The 22086-nt window shown below is 39.2% G+C and overlaps 1 protein-coding gene across 2 annotated transcripts in view; it reads left to right on the forward strand.

Moving 5' to 3' along the window:
* The window catches only part of PDCD6IP (programmed cell death 6 interacting protein), a 44317-nt gene extending 25659 nt beyond the window's left edge, over nucleotides 1-18658 (forward strand). For both annotated transcript variants that reach the window (XM_081159355.1, XM_081159356.1), the window contains exons 11-18: nucleotides 3297-3408; nucleotides 4330-4499; nucleotides 6898-7146; nucleotides 7486-7620; nucleotides 8741-8835; nucleotides 13115-13238; nucleotides 14182-14369; nucleotides 15122-18658. In XM_081159355.1, coding sequence (XP_081015481.1) covers nucleotides 3297-3408; nucleotides 4330-4499; nucleotides 6898-7146; nucleotides 7486-7620; nucleotides 8741-8835; nucleotides 13115-13238; nucleotides 14182-14369; nucleotides 15122-15296 — 1248 coding nt within the window. In that variant the 3' untranslated portion in view covers nucleotides 15297-18658. The remainder of the gene's footprint in view (nucleotides 1-3296; nucleotides 3409-4329; nucleotides 4500-6897; nucleotides 7147-7485; nucleotides 7621-8740; nucleotides 8836-13114; nucleotides 13239-14181; nucleotides 14370-15121) is intronic.
* The last annotated feature ends 3428 nt before the right edge of the window (nucleotides 18659-22086 follow it).

The following is a 22086-nucleotide window of genomic DNA, read 5'->3' on the forward strand; positions in this document are numbered from 1 at the left end:
ATATTTCATTTTGAAATAAGTTTTAAGGAAAAAGAACATCGCCCAATGAAATACTATATATCAATTGTGAAGAGCATCTATATGAGAAATATTAATGTGAAAAAAAGCTCATGTTATAATTAAGGAAAAACTGGCATTATTGTTTATGATATGTCTGTTGTCTACCTCTCTTAATTAGGAGATATTTTTATTTATCTTATTTGATGTTCTGTAACAGCCTTGTGAGTTAGAGTCACTATTACTGTCATTTGCACTTGGAGAGTCTCATTTTAAATAAGTTGTGGAGTAAGTAGGTTGTGAAGTTGGTACTCCTTGTGAGTATTCATTTCTCTGGTAGCTTTTAGAAATTTAGATTTTTGTATTTTGAAAGTTTTGAGTCCACTAATTTATTTTTAAATAATGAGCTTATCCTGCTTTGAGATCTGTTGGGTCTTTTTAGTCTTAGATTCCTGTCCATGGATTCTGTTTCTTAAGTTACTCCTTTTTCTCTGTTCTCTCCATGATGGCCTAATGGATTTCTCTTAAATTGGTGGTGGGGTTTCTGGGAACAGTTCCTCATGTCTCTTGATGTTTCTTTTTCCCTTTGTGCGCTTGTTCTTCCGGGAGACTGTCAGGCTAGCCTTCCAGCTTATTAATTAGCTCTTTAGCTGTGCCTTTTGCGTTCTCCAGCCATTCTATGGACTTTAAAAAAGAAAATTTTATTTGATATTTTTCATTTCTAAGATACCTAATTGGTTCTTTTAAAAAATCATGTGTATTTATCTCACAATTACATGTTGTTTTCTTAGGTAAAATTCACATAACATAAAATTTACCATTTTAATCTCTTTAAAGTGTCCAATTCAGTGGCTTTCAGTATATTCACAATGTTGCATGGGCATCAACACTTTCTAAATTCGGAACATTTTTATCACCCCACAAAGAAATCCTGTACCATTAGCAGTCATTCGTTACTCTCCCTTCCCCCTGCTCTTGACAGCCACTAATCTGATTTCTGGTTCTATGGAGTTGCTTATTCTGGGCATTTCGTATAAATGGAATCGTAAACATTACGGGGCCGATTGAGTTTGCCTTTAATTTAGCATGTTTTCAAGGTTTGTCGTAGTGTCATTACTTCATTTCTTTTTATGCATAACGTGACATTCCATTGTAGGGCTGTACCACATTTTGTTTAATCGTCAGTGATAGATTTTGGAATGTTTTCACTTTTTGAATAATGCTGCTATTTCTGTATGTTTTGTTTGAGCACCTGTTTTCAGTTCTCCTGGGTAGATATACAAAGGAGTGAAGTTGCTGGGTCATACAGTAGTTTTATGTTTACCTTTTTGAGGAGCTGCTGAACTGTTTTCTAGAGCAGCTGCAGTGTTTTCTTACAGCAGTGTGTGAAGGTTCTAGTTTCTCAACATCCTTGACAATCCCTATAGTTGTTTTTTTAAATTGTAGCCATTCATGTGGATATGAAGTGGTATTTCATTGTGGTTTTGATTTGATCTTATATATAGAAAATCCTAAAGTTAGAAGCTTGATAGGGATTGCCTTGAATCTTTGGATCGATTTGGGGAGTACTGCTGATCTTAATATTCAGTCCATGAATACGGGATGTTGTTTCGTTTATTTAAGCTTCTTTAATTTCTTTCAGCAATGTTTTGGAGTTTTTAGCATATAAGTTGTGCCCCTTCTTGATTAACTTTATTCCCAAGTATTCTGTTCTTTCTGACGTTGTCATAAATGAATTGTCTTAATTTTCATTTTGAGGTGGTTCATTGCTAGAGTGTAGAAACACACCTGATTTGGTATGTTGATTTTGTGTTCTGCAACTTCACTGAATTTGTTTATTACCTCTAATAGTTATTTTGCAGATTCCTTGGGATTTCCCATATATAAGGTCATGTCATCTGCAAGTAGAGATAGTTTTACTTCTTCCTGTCCAGGAAATATTATATATGGAATAATTATAGATTTATAGAAAAGTTGTAAATTTGGTGCAGAGAGCTTCTTCACGCAGCTTCCCTAAAAGTTAAAGCCTATGTAGCCATGGTCCATTTGTGACAATGAAGAAATAAACATTGGTACAATATCATTACCCAGCTTTACCAATTATTCCATTAACGTCCCCCTTCTGCTTTAAGATCCAGTCCAGAAAATGACATTGTATTTGATGTTCAATGATTTTATTGTGAATTCACATCCCGGACCTTTATTTGTAGGAATTCTTTGAGATCTGGGTTTAAAAGAGACGACTTCTAGAGAGAATTTTTGTTTGCGTCTGCTATGAAAAGGCATTATATACCTAACACCTCTTTAAACTTGAAGGTTTTTATTTTGTGATTAATCTTTTAATTAGAAGTTCACCTTAGGACTTTGTGTCTTATAGGTCGTGTGATTTACAGTCCTAAATTCAGGCTTTGAATTAGGAATCTTAGGTGATACTTTTTATTTCTATTTAGAGCCAAGGTTCATACAGGTAAATTTCCTTCTGTTGGGGAGTTTTCCTGTTAAAAGTTCATCCACTGACCGCCACTCATTTGGAAGTGTCCCAGTGTGAGGGAGGATAGCTCCTTTGACTTGACCTCCTACTCTTAGTAGCCCCACCGAAGTTTCTTATGTCTGCTCATTTCTGTTAAATTCATACTCTAAGCCAGTAGTGAACTAAGGATGGTGGGCTAATTCTGGCTTGTTGCCTGTTTTGTGTGATTCAGTAGTGAAGGGTGATTTTTACCATTTTAAGAGGAGTATAAAAAAAGAAAGAAGAATATGTGACAGAGACTGCGGCCCCCAAAGCCTAAAATATTTACTGTAGTGTTTGATAGGAAAGTGCAGACCTCTGCTCTGAGCTGCCAGGGATTAGCAGGTAGCATTGGCTCTAACACTTGCTTCCACTCATCAATTGGTTCTACTTGTGTTTCTGGCCCCCTGCTATCCTGTCTTCAGCTATGCATTAAAAAGGCATGCATTTTCTTATATGTTAATTTTCAGTGTGTTATATTTTATCGTAAAAACAATCTTTGTTGAAAGTAGCCTTGGCATATGGATGTACATAATCTCTTATTCTTTTTAATGTTACTGGGTAAAATAATGGCTCTCCTGGCCCTCAGTTTTATAAGACTTTTTGTTAAATATATTATAACATGAATTTTTGCAATAAAAATTGTTTTACCAGTTTATATTCTAACCAATAATGTAAGACTAGTCCTATCTCATGGATTCTTATGTACTTTGAGTGTGATCATTTAAAAAATGCTTAAAATTTTTACACCAGAAGTGGTATCTCAGTGTTGCTTTGCTTTCTTTATAAGTCATTAAGATTGTTGGATGAAGAAGAAGCCACTGACAATGACCTAAGAGCAAAATTCAAGGAGCGGTGGCAAAGGACAGCATCCAGTGAGCTCTATAAGCCTCTGAGAGCAGGTAAAAATGTGCATAAATGACCTCCAGGTGAATAAAGTCTCAGTTTGGATCCACCTGTTTGCTTGATTGAATTAGGCTCAACTGTAAACGTTTTTACTGCAACTGTTGCTATTATAATAACCCAGGTGTAAGATAAAAAAATATAACAGAGAATCCATGTTCATTATAGGAGGTTCAGGTTCTTGAGAAGAGTATAAAGTGAAAATTAAACTGATCCTATAACTTTTTCTATTCCAGCTGTGTGCATATTTTATAAACGTAAATGAGATCATATTATATGTATGGTTTTATAATTTCATTTTACTTGAATCCTGCATGGTAAAAGATGATTTTTAACAGTTAATTTGAAGCCAAATTCTTATTTTGAAAACTTTGGTTAAGATTTTGTTCTTGTTAAGATAAATGATGTCTTCATAGTAGCTAGAGATTTGTTTTATTTATCTCTGTAAAAGGAATTAATGCTATTGAGATTCTTCTTAAAATATATCTCCTGTTAAGTCAGTTTGAAGCAGTGGTCTTTTGAAAGAGAAATACTTTTTAAGTTGTAACAGTTTGGGGGATGAATGATTTCTTTTTATATTCATGAGTTGTGGGAAAAGATGAGTCAATTAGCTTTTATTTGGTGGACAGTCACCACAAATGTATTTTAAGGTAGAACTGTGCTTTTGCTTTATATTTGGTTTTTCAAAAACAAAAATGGAAAGATTGACAGGAACTGAGTTTGTATTATCAAGTTTCTGTTATCAAGTGGAGCCTATAAAAGGGGGAAAAGGAAGCCTCTCGAGAGGAGCTTCAAAATGCTGAAATTTAATTACAAAAATTGGGGCCTGTAGAAGGAGAACAAAACTGAAAGTACAGCCAACCGATAAACATTACTGTTAAAGTCAGTGTTTTCCTCTGATAACATTCTTTTTCCCACAGAGGGAACCAACTTCAGAGCAGTTTTGGATAAAGCTTTGCAAGCAGATGGACTGGTGAAGGAGCGATATCAGTCGCACCGTGACACCATTGCACTTTTGTGTAAGCCAGAGCCTGAGCTGAATGCTGCTATCCCTTCCGCTAACCCAGCAAAGACCATGCAGGGCAGCGAGGTAAGAAGATGCATTTTGTTATGGCTGGTCATCTGTTTACGAAAACTATGTTTAAGCTATTATAAACAACAAATTGCCGATTTCTTTCTTGTTGGCATCTTTTAAAAAATGCAGATGTTAATTGAGGTGGTACTATTTAAAGTAGCATAATATGTACACTGAGTAGTAGGTAATTATACTAGTACCATTACTGTCCTGTAATAATAATTCTCATTTATTGAATACTTCCCGTGAGCTGGGTATTATATTCTAGATACTCCCTATGGAGTTGAAATTTTTTTTTTATGGAATTATGTTTCACTTTGATGGATAGTATTTAATGAAGGTTTTATAAAAGGGAGAAAATTTCTTGAAGTGGAAGGACTGGTTTGGCTAGATACTCTCTGACCACAGATTCCGTGCTGCTTACATTGCTCTGTGCTGCCTTCCACCATAGTCCACCATAGTCCACCACACTCCACCACATTCCACCACGTTCCACCACACTCCACCATAGTCCATCACGTTCCACCATGTTCCACCACACTCCACCACACTCCACCACACTCCACCATATTCCACCACGTTCCACCACACTCCACCACACTCCACCACACTCTGCCACGTTCCACCACGTTCCACCGGGACTGCCTCTGAAAGGGAAGTTGACAAGGTGTGCATATTAATAAATGGGTGACATCAATATGGCCTCTCTATTGTTGACAGGAAGGAGAAAATCAGTAACGGGGCATCTGATTCAGAAAGTCCTAAAAGTGGAGAAAGTGCAAGTACGGTTTAGTATCTGATGAGGTATAATGTAGTAGGAGAGGGTAGAGGCCCTGAAGTACACAGGGAAATCAGCCAAAGGGCAAGAAATACTTCTGAAAACTTGAAAAAGATGAATTTCCTGGGACAGTACATCTTAACAGTTATCAGTGTTGTTCCTTATTTGTCTTTCCACAGAAGCATTTCATGTATTTACTCAACCAAGATTTATTTGATATCTAATCTGTGCAAGGTATTTTGAAAAATTAACAAATGAATCAAACAGAGCCTTTACCCTCCATTTACAGTCCAGTGTCAAAGATTAGACATATACAAGGATAACTTTAATACAGGGTAGAAACTTAAGTGTGGTAGCTGTAGAAGTATACTGTGGGGATTTAGATGACACAGTACTTAAATTCCAGCATTTTGGAGCTCCTCTCTTAAGAGACTTCTTAAGAAGTTGGCACATTATGAGAACAGAGTAAAAAGGCAGAAAAAGTGAACCCATATAGGATTCAGGGATTGAGTGAGTAGGTGTGTCCAGAAGAAGCTACTAGAGGTTCAGTGGAAACCAGCCCCCAAAGTAAAGAGGAGACTGCATAGTGGAATGTGTACAGAACCTAAATCCCTAAAGGGGGTTGGGGAATCCATTGGAGTTGGACTGCTGGTAAGAAGTAACAGGGATGTAGCTGGGGTTCATGGATGTCCCCTTCTTCCCTTGACTTTTCTCCAGCTTTTAAAAAAAATTTTTTTTTTTTTTTTTTTATGAGCATCATTGGGGCAGGCAGATAGGGGAATTGGGGTTGGTGTTCCCCCTGGTGGTCCTGGCCAAAGTATGAAGAGATGTGAGTGACAGAGGGTAGTTTATAAGTGGCATTAGAGGGCACTTGAACACTCTAAGACTATAAAGGGGTGTTTTTGAATCATGTGGAATTAAGTAAGAGACTCCCTGGATTGAATAAGAGAGATAAAATCCTTAATGATATGAAGAGATGCACAAGAAGTGCTTTCTCTCCCAGTATATGAAATAAACATGACTTACAGCTTCTATTGTATCTCTCTTTCTCTTTCCTTATCTAACATGCTCTTTCCATATGTATCTCTACCTCTCAATTTTCCGATTGGCAAATAGGGTATCTACTTACTTGGCAAAAATTCACTTTCCCATACCTCATGAGAGGTAGACTGTATAGTGTAGAGTGGATAAGAGATTGGTTTTGGAGTTAGGCAGACTGAGGTCTCAAATTTCACCTCTGTCCCTTAGTATCTGTGTAACCTTGGGCATGTTACATAATTTTTCTGAGACTCAATTTCTCCATCCAGGGAACAGAAGTAATAAATATATATCCTATGGGGTATTATAAGGAATACATTAAATTACATTTATCAAGTATTTAGGACAGTGCCTGGTATATAATGAATGCCAATAAATTGTAGCTTTTGCTGGTGTTACTGCTGCTGTTACAGTCTAAGTACACCAATGGTACAGAGTCTATATCTAGATAAATCTTACGTGCAATTTATACTTGGCTCTCTGAGAAATCATCTCTTCCTGACCCTGGATGAACCTTTGTATATAAATCCCTTCTCGAAATCTGCTTCTGTTTTTTTTTTTGCAATTAAACTAAGGTGGTGTTTTTTTTCTTTCAAGGTTGTAAATGTATTAAAATCCTTATTGACAAATCTTGATGAAGTAAAGAAGGAAAGAGAGGGTCTAGAGAATGACCTGAAATCTGTGAATTTTGACATGACAAGCAAATTCTTGACTGCTCTGGCTCAAGATGGTGTGATAAATGAAGAAGCTCTTTCTGTTTCTGAGCTGGATCGAATCTATGGAGGTCTTACGACTAAAGTCCAAGAATCTCTAAAGAAACAGGAAGGACTTCTTAAAAATATTCAGGTGGAGCTCATATACTTTAAATAAGATTTATGTTTTAAAAAAGAGAGGATAAGCCTGGTCTAAATCTATGTTCATTTAGGATTGTCTTTTTTTGCAAGTGTACATATTAATAGAAATCTGTAATCATTATTGATTGTTTTATCACACACTGAATTTGTGGTATTTTTACTTAAGGAAAGATTTAAAGCACAGTGCTACCCCAAAAGAAATATTTGGTAAATTTCTAGTAATTCCTGCATGTAATCATATATAATTTTTATAGTTTGAAAAGTATCAATAAAAATGTTAGAAGCTGTGTTAATTTGATAAATGTAAATGCATAATGTTTCTTTTAACAAGGTCTCACATCAGGAGTTTTCGAAAATGAAACAATCTAACAATGAAGCTAACTTAAGAGAAGAAGTTTTGAAGAATTTAGCTGCTGCGTATGACAGCTTTGTTGAACTTGTAGCTAATTTGAAGGAGGGCACAAAGGTATGGTATACGAAAGAAATAGTAACTGTCCAGTACAGATGTGACTATATAGTCTGGGAAGTTAATTGTGTTTTTCTAGTTGGACCAAATTATTTTTTGCCTTGAATTTGTTAGCTTTAATGACTTTTGCCTTTGAGAAGTTTGTTAGAAGAGCTTAATGAAGGTGGAAACATTTCATGGGAACTTTGATGAATTGTGTATTTCACGTGGCAGAAAGGGGTTTAGGTATTTGATGTAGCAGGAATTAGCCCAAAGATATCAAAAGCCAGTGACACTTTCAGGGGGTGGGGTAGGGTGGAAAGTTGGCCAGTTTGAATGAATTACGAGGAAACAGCTGATACATGGTGGGGAAGGTGGGCAGGTATGGCTTTTATATTCTGTGCTAATGGTTTGGATGAGAGACGTGTGATCTGAGTCTCAGAGTGCTTACTAAACATGTTTTAAGTACCCTTTAAAGAGTTTAGAGAAAGGCTTATATTTGTTTTTACCAATTACTTTGCTTATGAGGGAACAAGAAATCTTTAAGTTTTTCAGATAGATTACTCCTTTGGTACTTTAACTCCATAATGATCATTGAGTAAAGTTATCTTGAGGTAAATACAGTAGATATAATGTAAAACCCTCTGAAGAGAGGGTAGAAATACTGCAGGGCCTTTCAAAATAAAGAGGGTAGTAAAATGTCATTTTAGTTTGGTTTAAAATGCTTTGTTGAAATAGGTAAGTGGAGAAAACTCTCCAGAAACCCTCTGGAAAGAATTCTAAGGGCTTCTGCAGTGATGCTTTTGTTTCTGAAGTGAATGTGCAGATGTAGTCCTTCTGATGAAATAGGTCTGGTGTGTCAGGAATGGGAAAACATTCGTGATCCTGCAACTTTTGTTGCCATTTAATTTTTGGTGACAGTGTTCTCTAAAAGTGATTTTATTATTTTTGTTTTCTTTAGGAGTCTTAGCTCATATTTAATGTTAAGTTGTTAGACTTAAGCAGCATGACTGTGTCTTGTGCAGAAGATTTTAGTTCTTCAGTTTTACCATTAGTGACAAATGAGCTTTAGGTTGTGTTCCTCCTTAAATTAAAAAATTGTTCTGGTCTAGTACTTATATTTGATCTTCTTTGCTTATAGTTTTACAACGAGCTGACTGAAATCCTGGTCAGGTTCCAGAACAAGTGCAGTGATATAGTGTTTGCAAGGAAGACAGAAAGAGATGAGCTCTTGAAGTAAGTCTGTTTTCTGTATGAAATTGTACTTAAAGTATTTTTATTTTTTAAAAAAATGCCTTGAGACTTTTTTGGTAAACTTGGCAGTATGAGATGGCAATTTCCTTCCTTTGTTCCTGGATATTTTACAAAGCAACAAGCAAAAAACTGCATGATCTGGGAACAAGAGGGTAAAATGGAGCAGAGACTGTTGGTGTAGGAAGTACAGTGATGTCCCAGAAATACGGCAGAACAGCTCAGGGTGGCAGATCTCAGGAAGTGCCAGGAAACAGGAGCAATTTACCTTGTAGTGGTAAATAGGTTCCTTACATAGAGTAGAGGTCAGAACACGGCGGGGGGGGGGGGGGCGCCTGGGGGGCGGAGAGACAGGGTGAGGAGCTCAAAAAATACCCACAGAATCACTTTCTGTAGGAGACTGCTGAGGAGGCGGGGCCAGTAGGGGGCTTGTTCCATGCTGAGTAATCAGTAGAGAGCTGACACAGCATTGATGCGAGGACACTATATTTATTAAGGTGAAAAATAAAAGGGTTAGGAAGCAGTCAGACTTGAAATTTGTCTAAAAGAGAATATGGGAGCATTGCTTATTAAAGCTGAAATGGGAAAGGTCTTTCCAACTCTGACTTAAAATCCAGAAGCCATTAAAAAAAAAAGGGTGAGCCCGGCTGGCGTGGCTCAGTGGTTGAGCATTGACCTAGGATCCAGGAGATTGCGATTCGATTCCCGGTCAGGGCACATGCCCAGGTTGTGGGCTCCATCCCCAGTCGTGGGGCGTGCAGGAGGCAGCTGATAAATGACGACTCCCTCATCGTTGATGTTTCTCTCTCTCTCCTTCTCCCTTCCTCTCTCTCAAATCAATAAAGACATTAAAAAAATAAAATAATAGTGGATTGAAAAAAAAAGTTGAGTTCATCATAGCATGATAAGCAGAGTCAAAATGTAACAAACTGGGGAAAATACTTGAAATTTATTATCAGTCAAAAGGCTTATTACCTAATTTATAAAGAACTCCTAGATAGTAAAGAGGAGGAAAATACCCAACAGAAAAAAGAGCACAGGATGCAAACAGAAATTTTGCAGATGAGGAAATATATGTGGTTCCGAAGCGTATGAAAAGACACCCACATTCAATATAAAATGCACAAATTAAAATTACTCAGAAATAACATTTTTCAGATTGGCAAGAATCTAGAAGTTATGTAACATACTTTATTGGCACACGTGGGGAAACAGGTCTCCTACATTGCTGTGTGAGTGCACATTGGTGCAGTGGAGCAATTTAGCTATCAAGGTCAGGATTACAAGCCCATATATCCTTTAAGGCGCTTACCCTGTTTTTTGAGAATTTATCCTGAGGATATATTAGCATATGCTGGAAATGACATATTTATGAGCTAATTCATTTCTACATTGCTTGTAGCAGTAAAAGAACAGAAACAAATCAACATCCAGGACTGGTGAAATGATTGAAGCTACATCTGTACAATGAAATACTGTGCAGCTATTTACAAAAAAGAATGTTTTCTATTTACTGATATGGAAGGATCTCTAAGATAGTTAATGTACAGAAAAGGTTAGGTACAGAACAGATTGTAAAATATGTTTTTTTTGTGTAAAAAGGGAAAAAATGTATACACTTGAATTGTTTTATATACGCATAAGGAAACTCTGGATGAGCTCCTAAGAAATAAATAGTGGGCCTCTGGGGAGTGAATGATGGAGTGGAAATTTGGCAGATAGGGGTCTTTCACTCACTTTTTAAATGTTTGAGTCATGTGAATGAATATGTTGTCTTTTCAGAAAATTATATTAATCTAAATAATTAATGGGACCCCATGTTTTTATAGTCCAAACTAGGTATTCTGATTTTTATTTTTTGGATGTGTTCATCTATCCCCTCCCCTTTTTGTTTTTGAGCTATAGAACTCTTTGCTCAAACTCAGTCTTACAGAGAATCCGTTTGTAAAATAGATAAAAATGGATCTAGCTCAGATCCAAGCAGGTGCAGGGCTTGGAGGGGGGCCTTTTGCCCTTCTTTCCTTCTTCCAAGCAGATCCCCCAAATTCTGTAGCTGACCAAGTGAGAGATGAAAAAGGCTGAAAAAAAGATTTCTAAGTTTAATTTGGAGGTTGGCAAACTGGCAACTCAGGCCAAGCCTAATCTGCTGCTTAGTTTTGTAAGTAAAGTTTTATTGGAACATAGCCACTCTCTTCATTTCCATATTGTCTGTGGTTGATTTTGCACTGAAAACAGCAGCATTGAGTAATTGTACAGATACACCCTGTATCCTGCAAAACCTAAAACACTGGCCCTTTACACAAAGAATTTTGCCAACCTTTGGTTTAAATCACTTTTTTGGTCATGATAGTTGACTTTCTAGTTAGACTGTTGGTTTCTCCATTTAAATCTCTAGTGTAAAATGGGCTAACATTACTTTCTTTAGAATTTTATGGCATTTAATAGAAGTTCATGGCTTAGGAAGAAAATTGCAGATACTCTCTTTTTCAGATATTTCATATTTCAAATCTTGTTTGAAAATTAGGTTTTTTACTATTTGCATGTCATTTTTATATTTATACTATAAACAAAATCAGTTCTGACACCGGCATAAACTTGTCAAGTGATTTCAGCTCATTGATTGCAAGAGGAGTAATGATGGCAAAGTAGGCTCGATATTCCTAATAAAAATTTGAGGGTTTATTTTGTTAAAATCACTATTCTCAGGACCTAAATTCTTTAAAACATTTTTATTGAATATGAACTAAAAACACATGAAAAGTGTATCTAGATGTATATCTTGTTGAATTTTCACAAACTGAATACAGCAATGCAGTGAGCCCTTTTCTGTACCCCAGAAGCACAGCTCGTGCTTCCACCTAGTCATCGCCCACCGCCCCTCTGGCCACCCGTTTTGACGGTGAGAGTATAGACTAGTCTCTCCTGTTTTTGTACTGTATATAAATGGGATCATATGTTGGCTTTCAATCAACATTATATTTGTGAGATTCATCTGTATGATGTTTCTGTACATATTTTATTGTATGACTATACCACAAGTTTATCTGTACTAATGAGTATTTGAGTAGTTTTTAGTTTTGGGCTGTTGTAAATAGTGTGGACATGAATGTTCTAAAACAACTGTAGTAATAAAAGAATAGAAACATCAGATGTCTAGGGCTGGTAAAATGAATAAAGCTTTATCGGTGTGTTGAAATATTGTGTGGTCACATGTAAAATTTAAAATTTAAAATTCCTAGTAGCTACAAGCTAAAAGAAACAGGCAAAATAAATTTCAGTAATACATTTTGTTTAACCCAGTATATCCAAAGTAGTATCATTTCAAAATATAATCAATGCAAAAATTATGAAGGAGGTATTTACTCTCCCTCTCCCCACACTAAATCTTAGTGATCTGATGTGTAATTTCTACTTGCAGCATTTATGTTCTATTTAGTGAGATTTTGGGATGGATTTCAATTTACTGTTAAAGGGGATTTTAAAATATTTTTCCTGGTTTTTAATACTGTATTTCAATGGTCTTTTCAATTGTATCTTTTTTAAAAGAAAAAAATCTTTATTGATTCAGAGAGAGGAAGGGAGAGGGAGAGAGAGATGGAAACATCAATGATGAGAGAGTCATTGATCGGCTGCCTCCTGCATGCCCCCTGCTGGGGGTGGAGCCCGAAACCTGGGCATGTGCCCTGACTGGGAATCGAACCGCAATCTCCTGGATCCTAGGTTGATGCTCAACCTCTGAGCCATGCCTGGCTGGGCTCCATTATATCTTTTATGAATTTATCTTAGTAATAGATTTTGAGGTATCTTTTAACATGAAATATCTCAGTGCCATATTTTTTTGAATATCTTTAGAAAGTGTTAAGAAATTTATAGAATGGTTTGAGTAGGTTAGCTTTCTTACTGGTTGTTTGGGTTTCTATAAACACTGATATAATACAGTGATTAAAATATTACTGAGGTGACTATGAGCAGTTGTAATTTTCTGGTTATTATGTTAGGAGATTCTCATGTAGAGGATGACCTTGTATTAAGAGTGGGCGGTCTTTTAGGACCACTTGCCCAGTTTGGCATGTTCCTGACTTTAATTGTACCTGTGATCTCTGAAAAAGTTTACCTTTTTTCCTGGGCTTCAGAAGTAGAATGAGAACTAACTTCATTTTATTAAATAATAGGGAGAAATGAAGAAAAGAAAAACACTTGGTATTTTATATGTGTAGGGTTTTCTTTTATTGTGTTAATTTCTAACACTTTTGTCTTTAATCAGGGACTTGCAACAAAGCATTGCCAGAGAACCTAGCGCTCCTTCAATTCCTACACCTGCGTATCAGTCCTCTCCAGCAGGGGGACATGCTCCCACTCCTCCAACTCCAGCGCCAAGAACCATTGCGGTCAGTAAGCAAACATTTTTACAGTGGAGTTTACAGTAGTGACAGCTCGCTTGCGGTACAGGGTAAAACAGACTTTACATTGGAGAAATCTGGTGGCACCACTTTGATCATGTGACCAACCTGATGTTTTGCAATATGAAGAATTCTTGCAAAAAAAATCTTTAACTTGAATCTAATCAAGTCTTTAGAACCAACTTTCAGTTTATAGCAAATATAGTGATGAAACAAGAAGTTAAATTGTGCCTTTAGGAAACAATTGGAAAAATCTAGAAATGGGACATTTTGCGAGACACCTGGCTTGGTTGTTTCTAAAAGTGAATGTTATAGAAAGAAAAAAATAGACACAGGGCATGTTTTAGATTAAAAGAGAGGAAAGATAATAGTGCAATACATGAATCTTGATTGGATCTTGGTTCATAAAAATACCTGTAAGAGCTTTTTTTGGTGATAAATAGGGAAACTTAAATGTGGAGTGCATACGTGATGATACTAGGGAATAAGTTAATTAGGGTGAACTGGTATTGTGATTATGTAGGAGAGTATTAGAACTTACATGTTTCTTATGCTATTCGTTTAAGTGTTCTGGTATTTGAAAACTTACATAAATGTACGGGCCAGGATGAGATTACAGTCATAGACTGTACATGACCTGCTCCTTCCTCCCACCTCAGATGTCTAACCAGTGGTGGGAGCAGTAATGCGCCATAAATGATTAAATATTAGGCATCAGGAAAAGAGCAGTAGCTACAGAGGATCCACAAATTGGAGAATTATTCCTCAACTATGATAATTTCTAGAGTAATAAGCCAGCATTTAAGAATGGGAATTAGAAGTGTATCTGGTTGGATTCTAGAGTTTCTCATATGCCCTCATTTATTTTAATTGATAGTAATTTGAGGGAAACATGAAACATTTTGTAGTTAATGCTGACTTTTTGTTACAGCCTAGTAAGCCTCAGCCCCCAGCCCGGCCTCCACCTCCTGTGCTTCCAGCAAATCGAGCTCCTCCTGCTACTGCTTCAGCTCCAGCAGGGACTGGGATTACTGCACCTGCGCCATCACAGACTCCTGGCTCAGCTCCCCTTCCACAGGCCCAGGGACCCCCCTATCCCACCTATCCAGGATATCCCGGGTAAGGCTGAAATTGTGTTTATCCCAGTGAACTGGCTAATGTTCTAGCTCTGGTTAACCTTTTAAAAACAGGGTTGTCGCTTCTCTGAATGGATGTGCCGTAAGTGAATAAGCTACATTGTCAGCTTGTACAGAAATAAAATAATGCTATAGTCACATTTGAGTAGTTGAATAGCCATTTCCCAAGCATATTTATGACTTCAGGTTTTACATGTTGGGTTTATATTAAATATATCTCTTCTGTATGGAATTCAGAATATATTTCCTTGATCTTGTTTCTCTAGGTAATAGGTGCCTTTTCTGAGCTTAGCATGACCAGGACTTGATAACAGCCTTTTTTACATTTGCATTTGATAAACTGTTGAGCAGAAATTTATGTAATTATGGAATGTACTTTAAAGATCAGCTTTCTTTGTGATAATTTGTTAATCTTAAAAATTATCAAGACATTTGACTATTTTTTTAAGTGTGCTTCAAACTTAGTAAATCCATTCTTTATAAACATAAATTTATGTACATTCCAGTGAACTTGATGTTTTTTCATTTCAGTTCATAACAGGATTAGGAACACTTTTCTCTAACAGGTATCTTACATAGCTGTGGTTTTTCCCTTCTCCACTATTCTCTAATAGACTGAGAAATGAAGATAAACGGCTTTCTTGAAAAAACTGGTTTTAGAATAATTGTAATATGTTTCATTTTTTTCATATTTGATTTATCAATCCAACTCTTTTGTTTTCTTCTTCCCATCAGGTATTGCCAAATGCCCATGCCCATGGGCTACAATCCTTATGCATATGGCCAGTATAATATGCCATATCCAGCAGTGTATCATCAGAGTCCTGGACAGACTCCATTCCCAGGAACCCAGCAGCCTTCATACCCTTTTCCTCAGCCCCCACAACAGCCTTATTATCCACAGCAGTAAAATGTCAGCTCAGAAGCTCAGCTGGTTCAGTTCAAAGGGAAAGAAATGCCAGTCCTGCAATAAGTGTACTAAGCTCCACGCTCTGGTTAATATAATGTACTCTACTGTACTGAATGCAGTGCATAATTTCTGTCTGCGGCTAAAAACTAAAAGCTGTGCCCCAGTTCCACATTTGATTGCACATGTGAGATTTGCTGCTATTGCAGTATAAACACTAGATATAATAGGATTTGAAATAAATTATATTACAGTTCATGAAAGTAAAAAATGAGAAATTAAACCCACAAGTGAAACCTTTGAAACAATTATGCTTATATCTACATAAGATGTGATTGGGACATCAGACACTTATCGTGATGGTTTAAGTACTGATATTAAAAGAAAACCAAGTTTTCTCTTTTGGTTTACTGATTTGGTTTAATTTCCATTATGCTTTTTTGCATAATCAAAGCATTGTAATCTTATAATTTAAAAATAAATTACTTAAGAACAGTTATTGTTATGTTTTGTCATTGATTCTCATTACTGTCTAATTTCTTTCTGGTATTAGTCTCATTTTATATGTACGTGAGTTAAACAGGTACTGTGTTTAAGTGCATGATTAGTGTAGGTTAATAGGTTCAAGTACATTTTATAGAAAAACCAAAAGAATAGTATCATAGTTTATCTTTCATATGCTGATTAGTATATTAATTTTGAAATTTATTTTGAAAAGTCCTATAATGTGGAAGGAACACAATTGGTACCAAAGATTCTTCAAAGAAATATACAAATAAATATGTATATTTAATGTTTTATTAGTTTCTCCAAGAAATTGGTACAAATTCTGGTAATTATCATTTTTTTTATAACTGTTTAAAATACATTATTGACAGTACTGTCTAATATAATGGGATTGTTTAAAGGAAATTTACTGTACCGTTCTCCTTTTTTTCGCCTTACTGTCTTAACTTAGTAATGTTTAACGCACAGTGTATGTGAATAGATTGAAGCCCTTTCATTTTTATACTCCTAAAGATCGGACTATTTTATAATTCAGGGAGCACACAAAACAGTTGTCGGGAGCATCTGCCTTTTCTGGAATAGGCTGTGTATTTAATATTAATCTCTGCTGTTAGGATAACTAATCACTGTATAAACCTCAGTAAAGATAGTGAGATGTGCTTCATGGAATGAGAAAACGAGAAAGGAATGAATTGTTTGATATCACACTGGGATCTGTTCTGTGTGAGGTTCATTTCTGAACACGTCAGGCATATGAGCAGTTTTCCAATGACTTGCTTTATGTTTATTTTTTAAGTTTTAATGCCAACATTTTCTTGCATTATTGTTTCATTTAAATGATACTGTCACTTGGTCCACTGTTGTTTTCATTGACAGTTTGGGTTTATATTTTAAATGTTGGAGTGAAGGTGTGATTGTAAAAGCGAGTGAATTGGTTTTAAAATATGTGTATATTTAAAAAGAATCTTACTTTGTTGTACGTAGAAAACATGAAGGCTACAATATAACATGTTACTACAATATAAATGACCTTTACGTGGAATATTGCAATTGGTTTAAAGTCCGATATTTAAAACCTTGGCAAAAAATAGTTTTTTACATATCAAAGCTAAGTTTTATTAATGTGGAATCGTCAAAGTATGACATGGGCTTGTTTGACTCTTGTGTAAATGACATTTAAGTTCTACATTCATATTATTCAAAGTATCCTATACTAACATAAGATATTCTGTGAGAGGGGTATTCCAAATTGCTAGTTTATAACTTACTAATGCAGAAAAAAACCAACAAAATTGGCCTGAATATTCTCTTGGGGAAAGATGGTGCTAAAGAAAAGAGCAAGTGCATCCAAAGGCCAAAAGAGAAGTTATAAGGCAATTAGCCCACGTCCCGTGCTAAGCGAGGCCCGCTCCCAGAGCGCCCTGGGAAGCTCGCACAGGTGGTCTAGGGGCGGAGGCTCCACGGCCCCGGCGACGGCCTCTTCCGGCATGCCTGACGCGCTCCACTCGGCAAAGCCTTTCTATGCAGCAACCCAGACCCGCTCCCCCTTGTCCGTTCACTCGTCCTGTAGAGTTCAGATAATCGGGGATGCTTCTGGCCACCGTGCCGAGGTGCAGGTGACCACGTTTCTGCAGGCCTCCGCTGCCGGGCCTGTGCTCGGCCTGTCGAGTTTCATTATGGCTCGTGGAAAGACGAGTTTCTTACGTCCATTTTGCATTGTAGCAAATAAGAATGAAGCCTTCACTGGGCTTATTTTTATCAAACTTTTAAATCCTTTGCTTAACTTCCAGTATTCCACAAAATAGCCCCAAGAGCTGTTCTGGATAATGCTGTTGTTTTAGAGGTAGGAGAGCGTCACTCTGGTTCGGGTATGCTGAACCTGTGTTTATAATTGGGCTTTTTGATTCTCTCCGAACCTACAGAAAGGGAAGCGTTCCCGGTCCATTTGCGTTGGACTTTGTAATGCTGATTTAAAATGGATTAGACTTTAACTGATGCAGTTCTGCGCGGAGAGTTGCTCAGAAGTGGGGTGAACGCTAACCCCTCTTCCTAGTTGCGGACAGATGGTCTGACTGTCCAGCCTGGGGTAAAGTGTTGGGCTGCTCTGCCCCTTGCCCCTTATTCTGTTAGGAAAGTTACTCATAGATCACTGCAAACCAGTCTTTGTGAGCTGTCCGCGTACCCGTATCCCCCACTTTGCAATTTATAATCTCCCCCTCCCCAAATCGGAATAGTTACAGAACAAAGAACGAGATTTCACAGCCCTCTGTCCCTGACCTTCTACCCAGTCAGCAGCTTTTCTAGTCCAACACAGATTTTGTAAAAAGTTTTCCATGAGAGCTTTACAGTTGGCAAAAGTGCTTTGTACAGTGCAACTTGTTAAGTAGGTTTTAGTCTGCTAATGGGATTTTTTAAAATCAGTGTATCTTGAAGAATCTTGCTATTAACCTAGTGGCATCTCTTTTTTTTTTTTTTTAAGCTGCAATTCTTAGTTGATTCACAGTACAGGATACAAAGTAGGGAAGAAAACAGTGCTATAGCGTTATAATTACTAGTTTAAAAGTAGACTTTAGAACTAAATGGTGATTATAAGATTTACATGGAAGAACAAAGAAGGAAAAATTCTATTTTTAAAGAAAAAGAGAATATTCAGGCTTTATTTCTGGTATGAAGTTTATATTTTTAAAAAAATCCTATATTACCACACCAGAGATTTTAGATTCTTTTCTGGTTACAAACATTGCTGGTAGTTGGATTATATTTTTATTGTATTCATTTCTCTTAGGGGGAAATTGTAAAGAAACAAAGAGGTTCCAGATGAATGTATCCTGGAAATAAAAGTTGAAAGATTCTTACTTCCTTGGAGTATGAATTCTTATTTAAAGTGCTTATCCTTCAGTTCTATAGTTTCTATAATTTCTTTAACAAATGTTGGGCTGGGAAATAAAAAAAATACCTGCTTTGACTAAATGCGTGAGACCATAAAGGGAAGTCAATGTTTAAATGTTTTCCTAATAGCTGCCAACCCTGTGACTTACCATGGATGGAGCATGTTTTTCATGATGACTTGCCCCCGTTCTTTCAGATGGGTAATTCAAGTGTCATTTTCTGGGTTAAATTTTGGAAATGTTTGGCAAGATTACGTTACTCAGTTGATCAGTGGAGGGGTGGTGGTGAAATGTGTTTATCTTTTAAAACATTTTTCTTCCCAGTTGCCCCATGCGCTAAGGTCAGATGCAGCTGTTTTATTATGTAGCTCAGAATACACGATATATCCGAAAATGTGTTGATTTTGTATGCCTTTCAGGTTTGTTCAAGGTGAACAAGCTAGCTCCAGGAACGAACGAGCCCGAATCCCTGTTATGTATATTTTAAATATATAAAAATTGGGCATAGTTAAAGCTTTTTTTTTGAATCTTCACCCAAATATATGTTTTTATTGCTTTTAGAGAGAAAGGAGGAGGAGAGAGAGAAAAGAGGGAAAGAGGGAGAGAGATACAGATGTGAGCGAGAAACATCGATCCTCAAGGAATTTATATTCCAGGAAAGAGTCCCATTGAGCTAGGAATGACGACTGGTTTGAAGGTGGGTATTATATTAAGATGGGAATTTGCGGGAGGGAGTTCTCCATGCCTCTCCGCGTGTTCAGCTCCGGCCGGGTTAGCTAGACCCTTAGCATGTTCCTGCCCCGGTGGTGGTTGCTGGGCAGGGGAGCAGGAGCTGGACTCCCGGGCAGGGTTTGAAGGAAGTGACCCCTCCGAGGGAATAGCTTTTTGGTATAGAGGGAAGGTGTCACACTCCCGACCTGGGGCTTGCATAGCTGAAGGGACCGTGAGGCTGGGCAGCGTGAAATGGTGACTCGGGACCTGGCACAGCCTTGGGTATTTGTGGGGGGACCAGTCACGAATGAGTTCTCTATCTCCCCGTGGGATGGGCTTTAGAGTCAGAAACAAATGACTCCAGTAGAGAAACGAATGGGTGCTGCTTGTGTGCGTGGGTGGGTCAGCTTCAGTTCGCAGCCACCGCGCGTGGGCCATGCCTGGCACAGCGAAGGTGGTTCATGCCATGCACATCGCGCGTGGCCGGATGGCGGCGCTGCATTGGTGCTCTCTCTGGCACGGGCCTGCATTGCTGCCGCGGCATCTGCCTTGCGGATGAAAGCCCTTGCGGGCGCTCAGGCGCCGTGCCGGAGGGTGACTGAGACGGTAGGAGCCGCTCTCCAGGGGTGGCCTGTCGGAGGCGGTCAGCAGGGACGGGGACAACACGCGGGACACCAGACTGACCACGCACAGGCTCCGATTCCCAAGCCCCTGCCCTTGCAATGCAGTTCCGTCCACCCTTCTCGCTAAACACCCGTGTCAAGGTCGGAACCTTGAGGGAGCAGGTGCTGGCGAGACCGGCTGACCGGATACGTGCCGGACCACGGCAAGGCCTCTGCGTAAACTCCGATGCTGGCGGGCCGTGTGGCCGCAGCCGCAGCGACAGCCTGGTCAGTTCCCTGCCTTGTGGAGCTGCCCCCTACCCATCCGCAGTGGCCTCTGGTCGGTTAGAACGAGCCTGGCCTGGGCCCCGGCTGGGAGGTTCTGAGCAGGACGTGCCTGCTGTCCCGTGGGAATCCCCCTGGCGAGCAGGTGACAGTCCTTGGGGATGGGAGACGCCTGAGGGGCTGGCCCCTGGAGGGGCTCAGGTACCGTTCGCACAGGCAAACTTGCCCTGCACTTGGGAGGAGTTGCTGGGGTGCTGGACCTTGTATGACCTCAGGCTTATCTGTGCTTCCTCCTGCTGAAACTCGCCTCCATTTCTGGCACGTTCAGCCAGGATGGGACAGAAGCTAGTGCTCCTGATTTTTCCACTGTGTTGTTTCAGTTACATTAAATGTGTTGAATTTCATTCAGGTTCCCCAGTTCTCACGTACCTGGAGATAACAATAGCACCCCCCTCCCCCACCGAAATACTACAAAATCGGCAACCCCCTTGCCTCATGGGGAGAAACTGCTGGATGAGTGGATAAGCTAGACTAGAACAGCTGGGCTGCGTCAACCCAGGGTCTGCCGGTGGAATTCGGGAGACCCACGTCCTAGTGGAGGAAAAGATTGGAGCCGTGTGTTTACCAGCCTCTAACTAAAACATGGAATTTCCTTTAATTATAAAAGACAACAAAAGGCCAAGTGCTGACCTTGGCGGTATTACCAGAACCTATGACTTTGTCATCCCTAGAAATCCTAGTTATGTGCATATCTCATTACAGTTTCTACTAATTCCTCAAAATGTCGTTTATGCCCCTCACGACTTTGCCTGATGGTTAATTAGACCTGCCCCTAGGTCTTGTTATTTACTGTTAACGAAGTGCTTATATCAGGATGACCCCCATTTGTTTAATAACTGGATAAATAAATCTAATATAATTGGCTCTCTCTGTGAAATACACAGGCTTCACCTGATTGCCAATGGGGTTCACGGCGCAAAAAGTTAATACAGCTTCTGGGTAAGGGCGGCAGGTTCCAGTTCGACCACGAGAGGGCGCCCTTTCCCAACGAATGTTTCAGAGAGCGCAGCGGGGCTTTTTCTCCTCCCCCCTCACTTTCGTTCTAAAATTGGTTCAAGTTTTCTTCTTTACTGTTAGCAACGTAATTGGGGCCCCGCGAGGAGGCTCTGCACCTGATCCCCCGCCGAGCGCTGGCGCATCCTTGCCCTGTGAATCCAGGAGGCGGCTGTGAAACAAAAAAGCGAGCCTCTCAGGCGTGAGAGGAGAACGCTTAGCGCCCACAGCAGGTTGCCCGTCCCCCCTTCACCCCCAAACAAGGCGGAGAGCAAACTCGATTTGTCACTCCGGTAGGAGCAGACCCTGCATTCGGGCAGGCCCACAGCCGAAGGGTTTCTCTCCACGCAAGGCTGTTAGAAGAAGGTGTGCTTGAGAGTGGGAGGGGCCGGGCCAGGCCAGGAGGGTGTGGGGGAGAGCAAGGCCCTGATCCGGGATCACCCGGGACCTAGCCAGGCCTGCACTTGGTGCTGCGGCGGTTGCCCCCGGGGCTGGTTTTAATGGGAGCAGTTTCCCGCGTTCCTTGTGCTCGGGCCACACATCAGCACTTAGGCCACTGTATGTATTTCAGGACTCAGAACAGAGGTCTTGCAGCGTCTAATTGCAAAAGGCAGCAGCCACTTTTACAAGTCAGCGTCAAACCCCGGCAGGCCGCAAACCCTCCCTGCCGGGAAGTAGGTCAGGCAGAGGGAAGTGCAGGGACCTGGCTGCGAGGGGGGGTCGCGACCTCTGGGCACCCAGCTCTGT

This window comes from Miniopterus schreibersii, assembly GCF_964146895.1.
Source record: "Miniopterus schreibersii genome assembly, chromosome: 15".
NCBI lineage: Eukaryota > Metazoa > Chordata > Mammalia > Chiroptera > Miniopteridae > Miniopterus > Miniopterus schreibersii.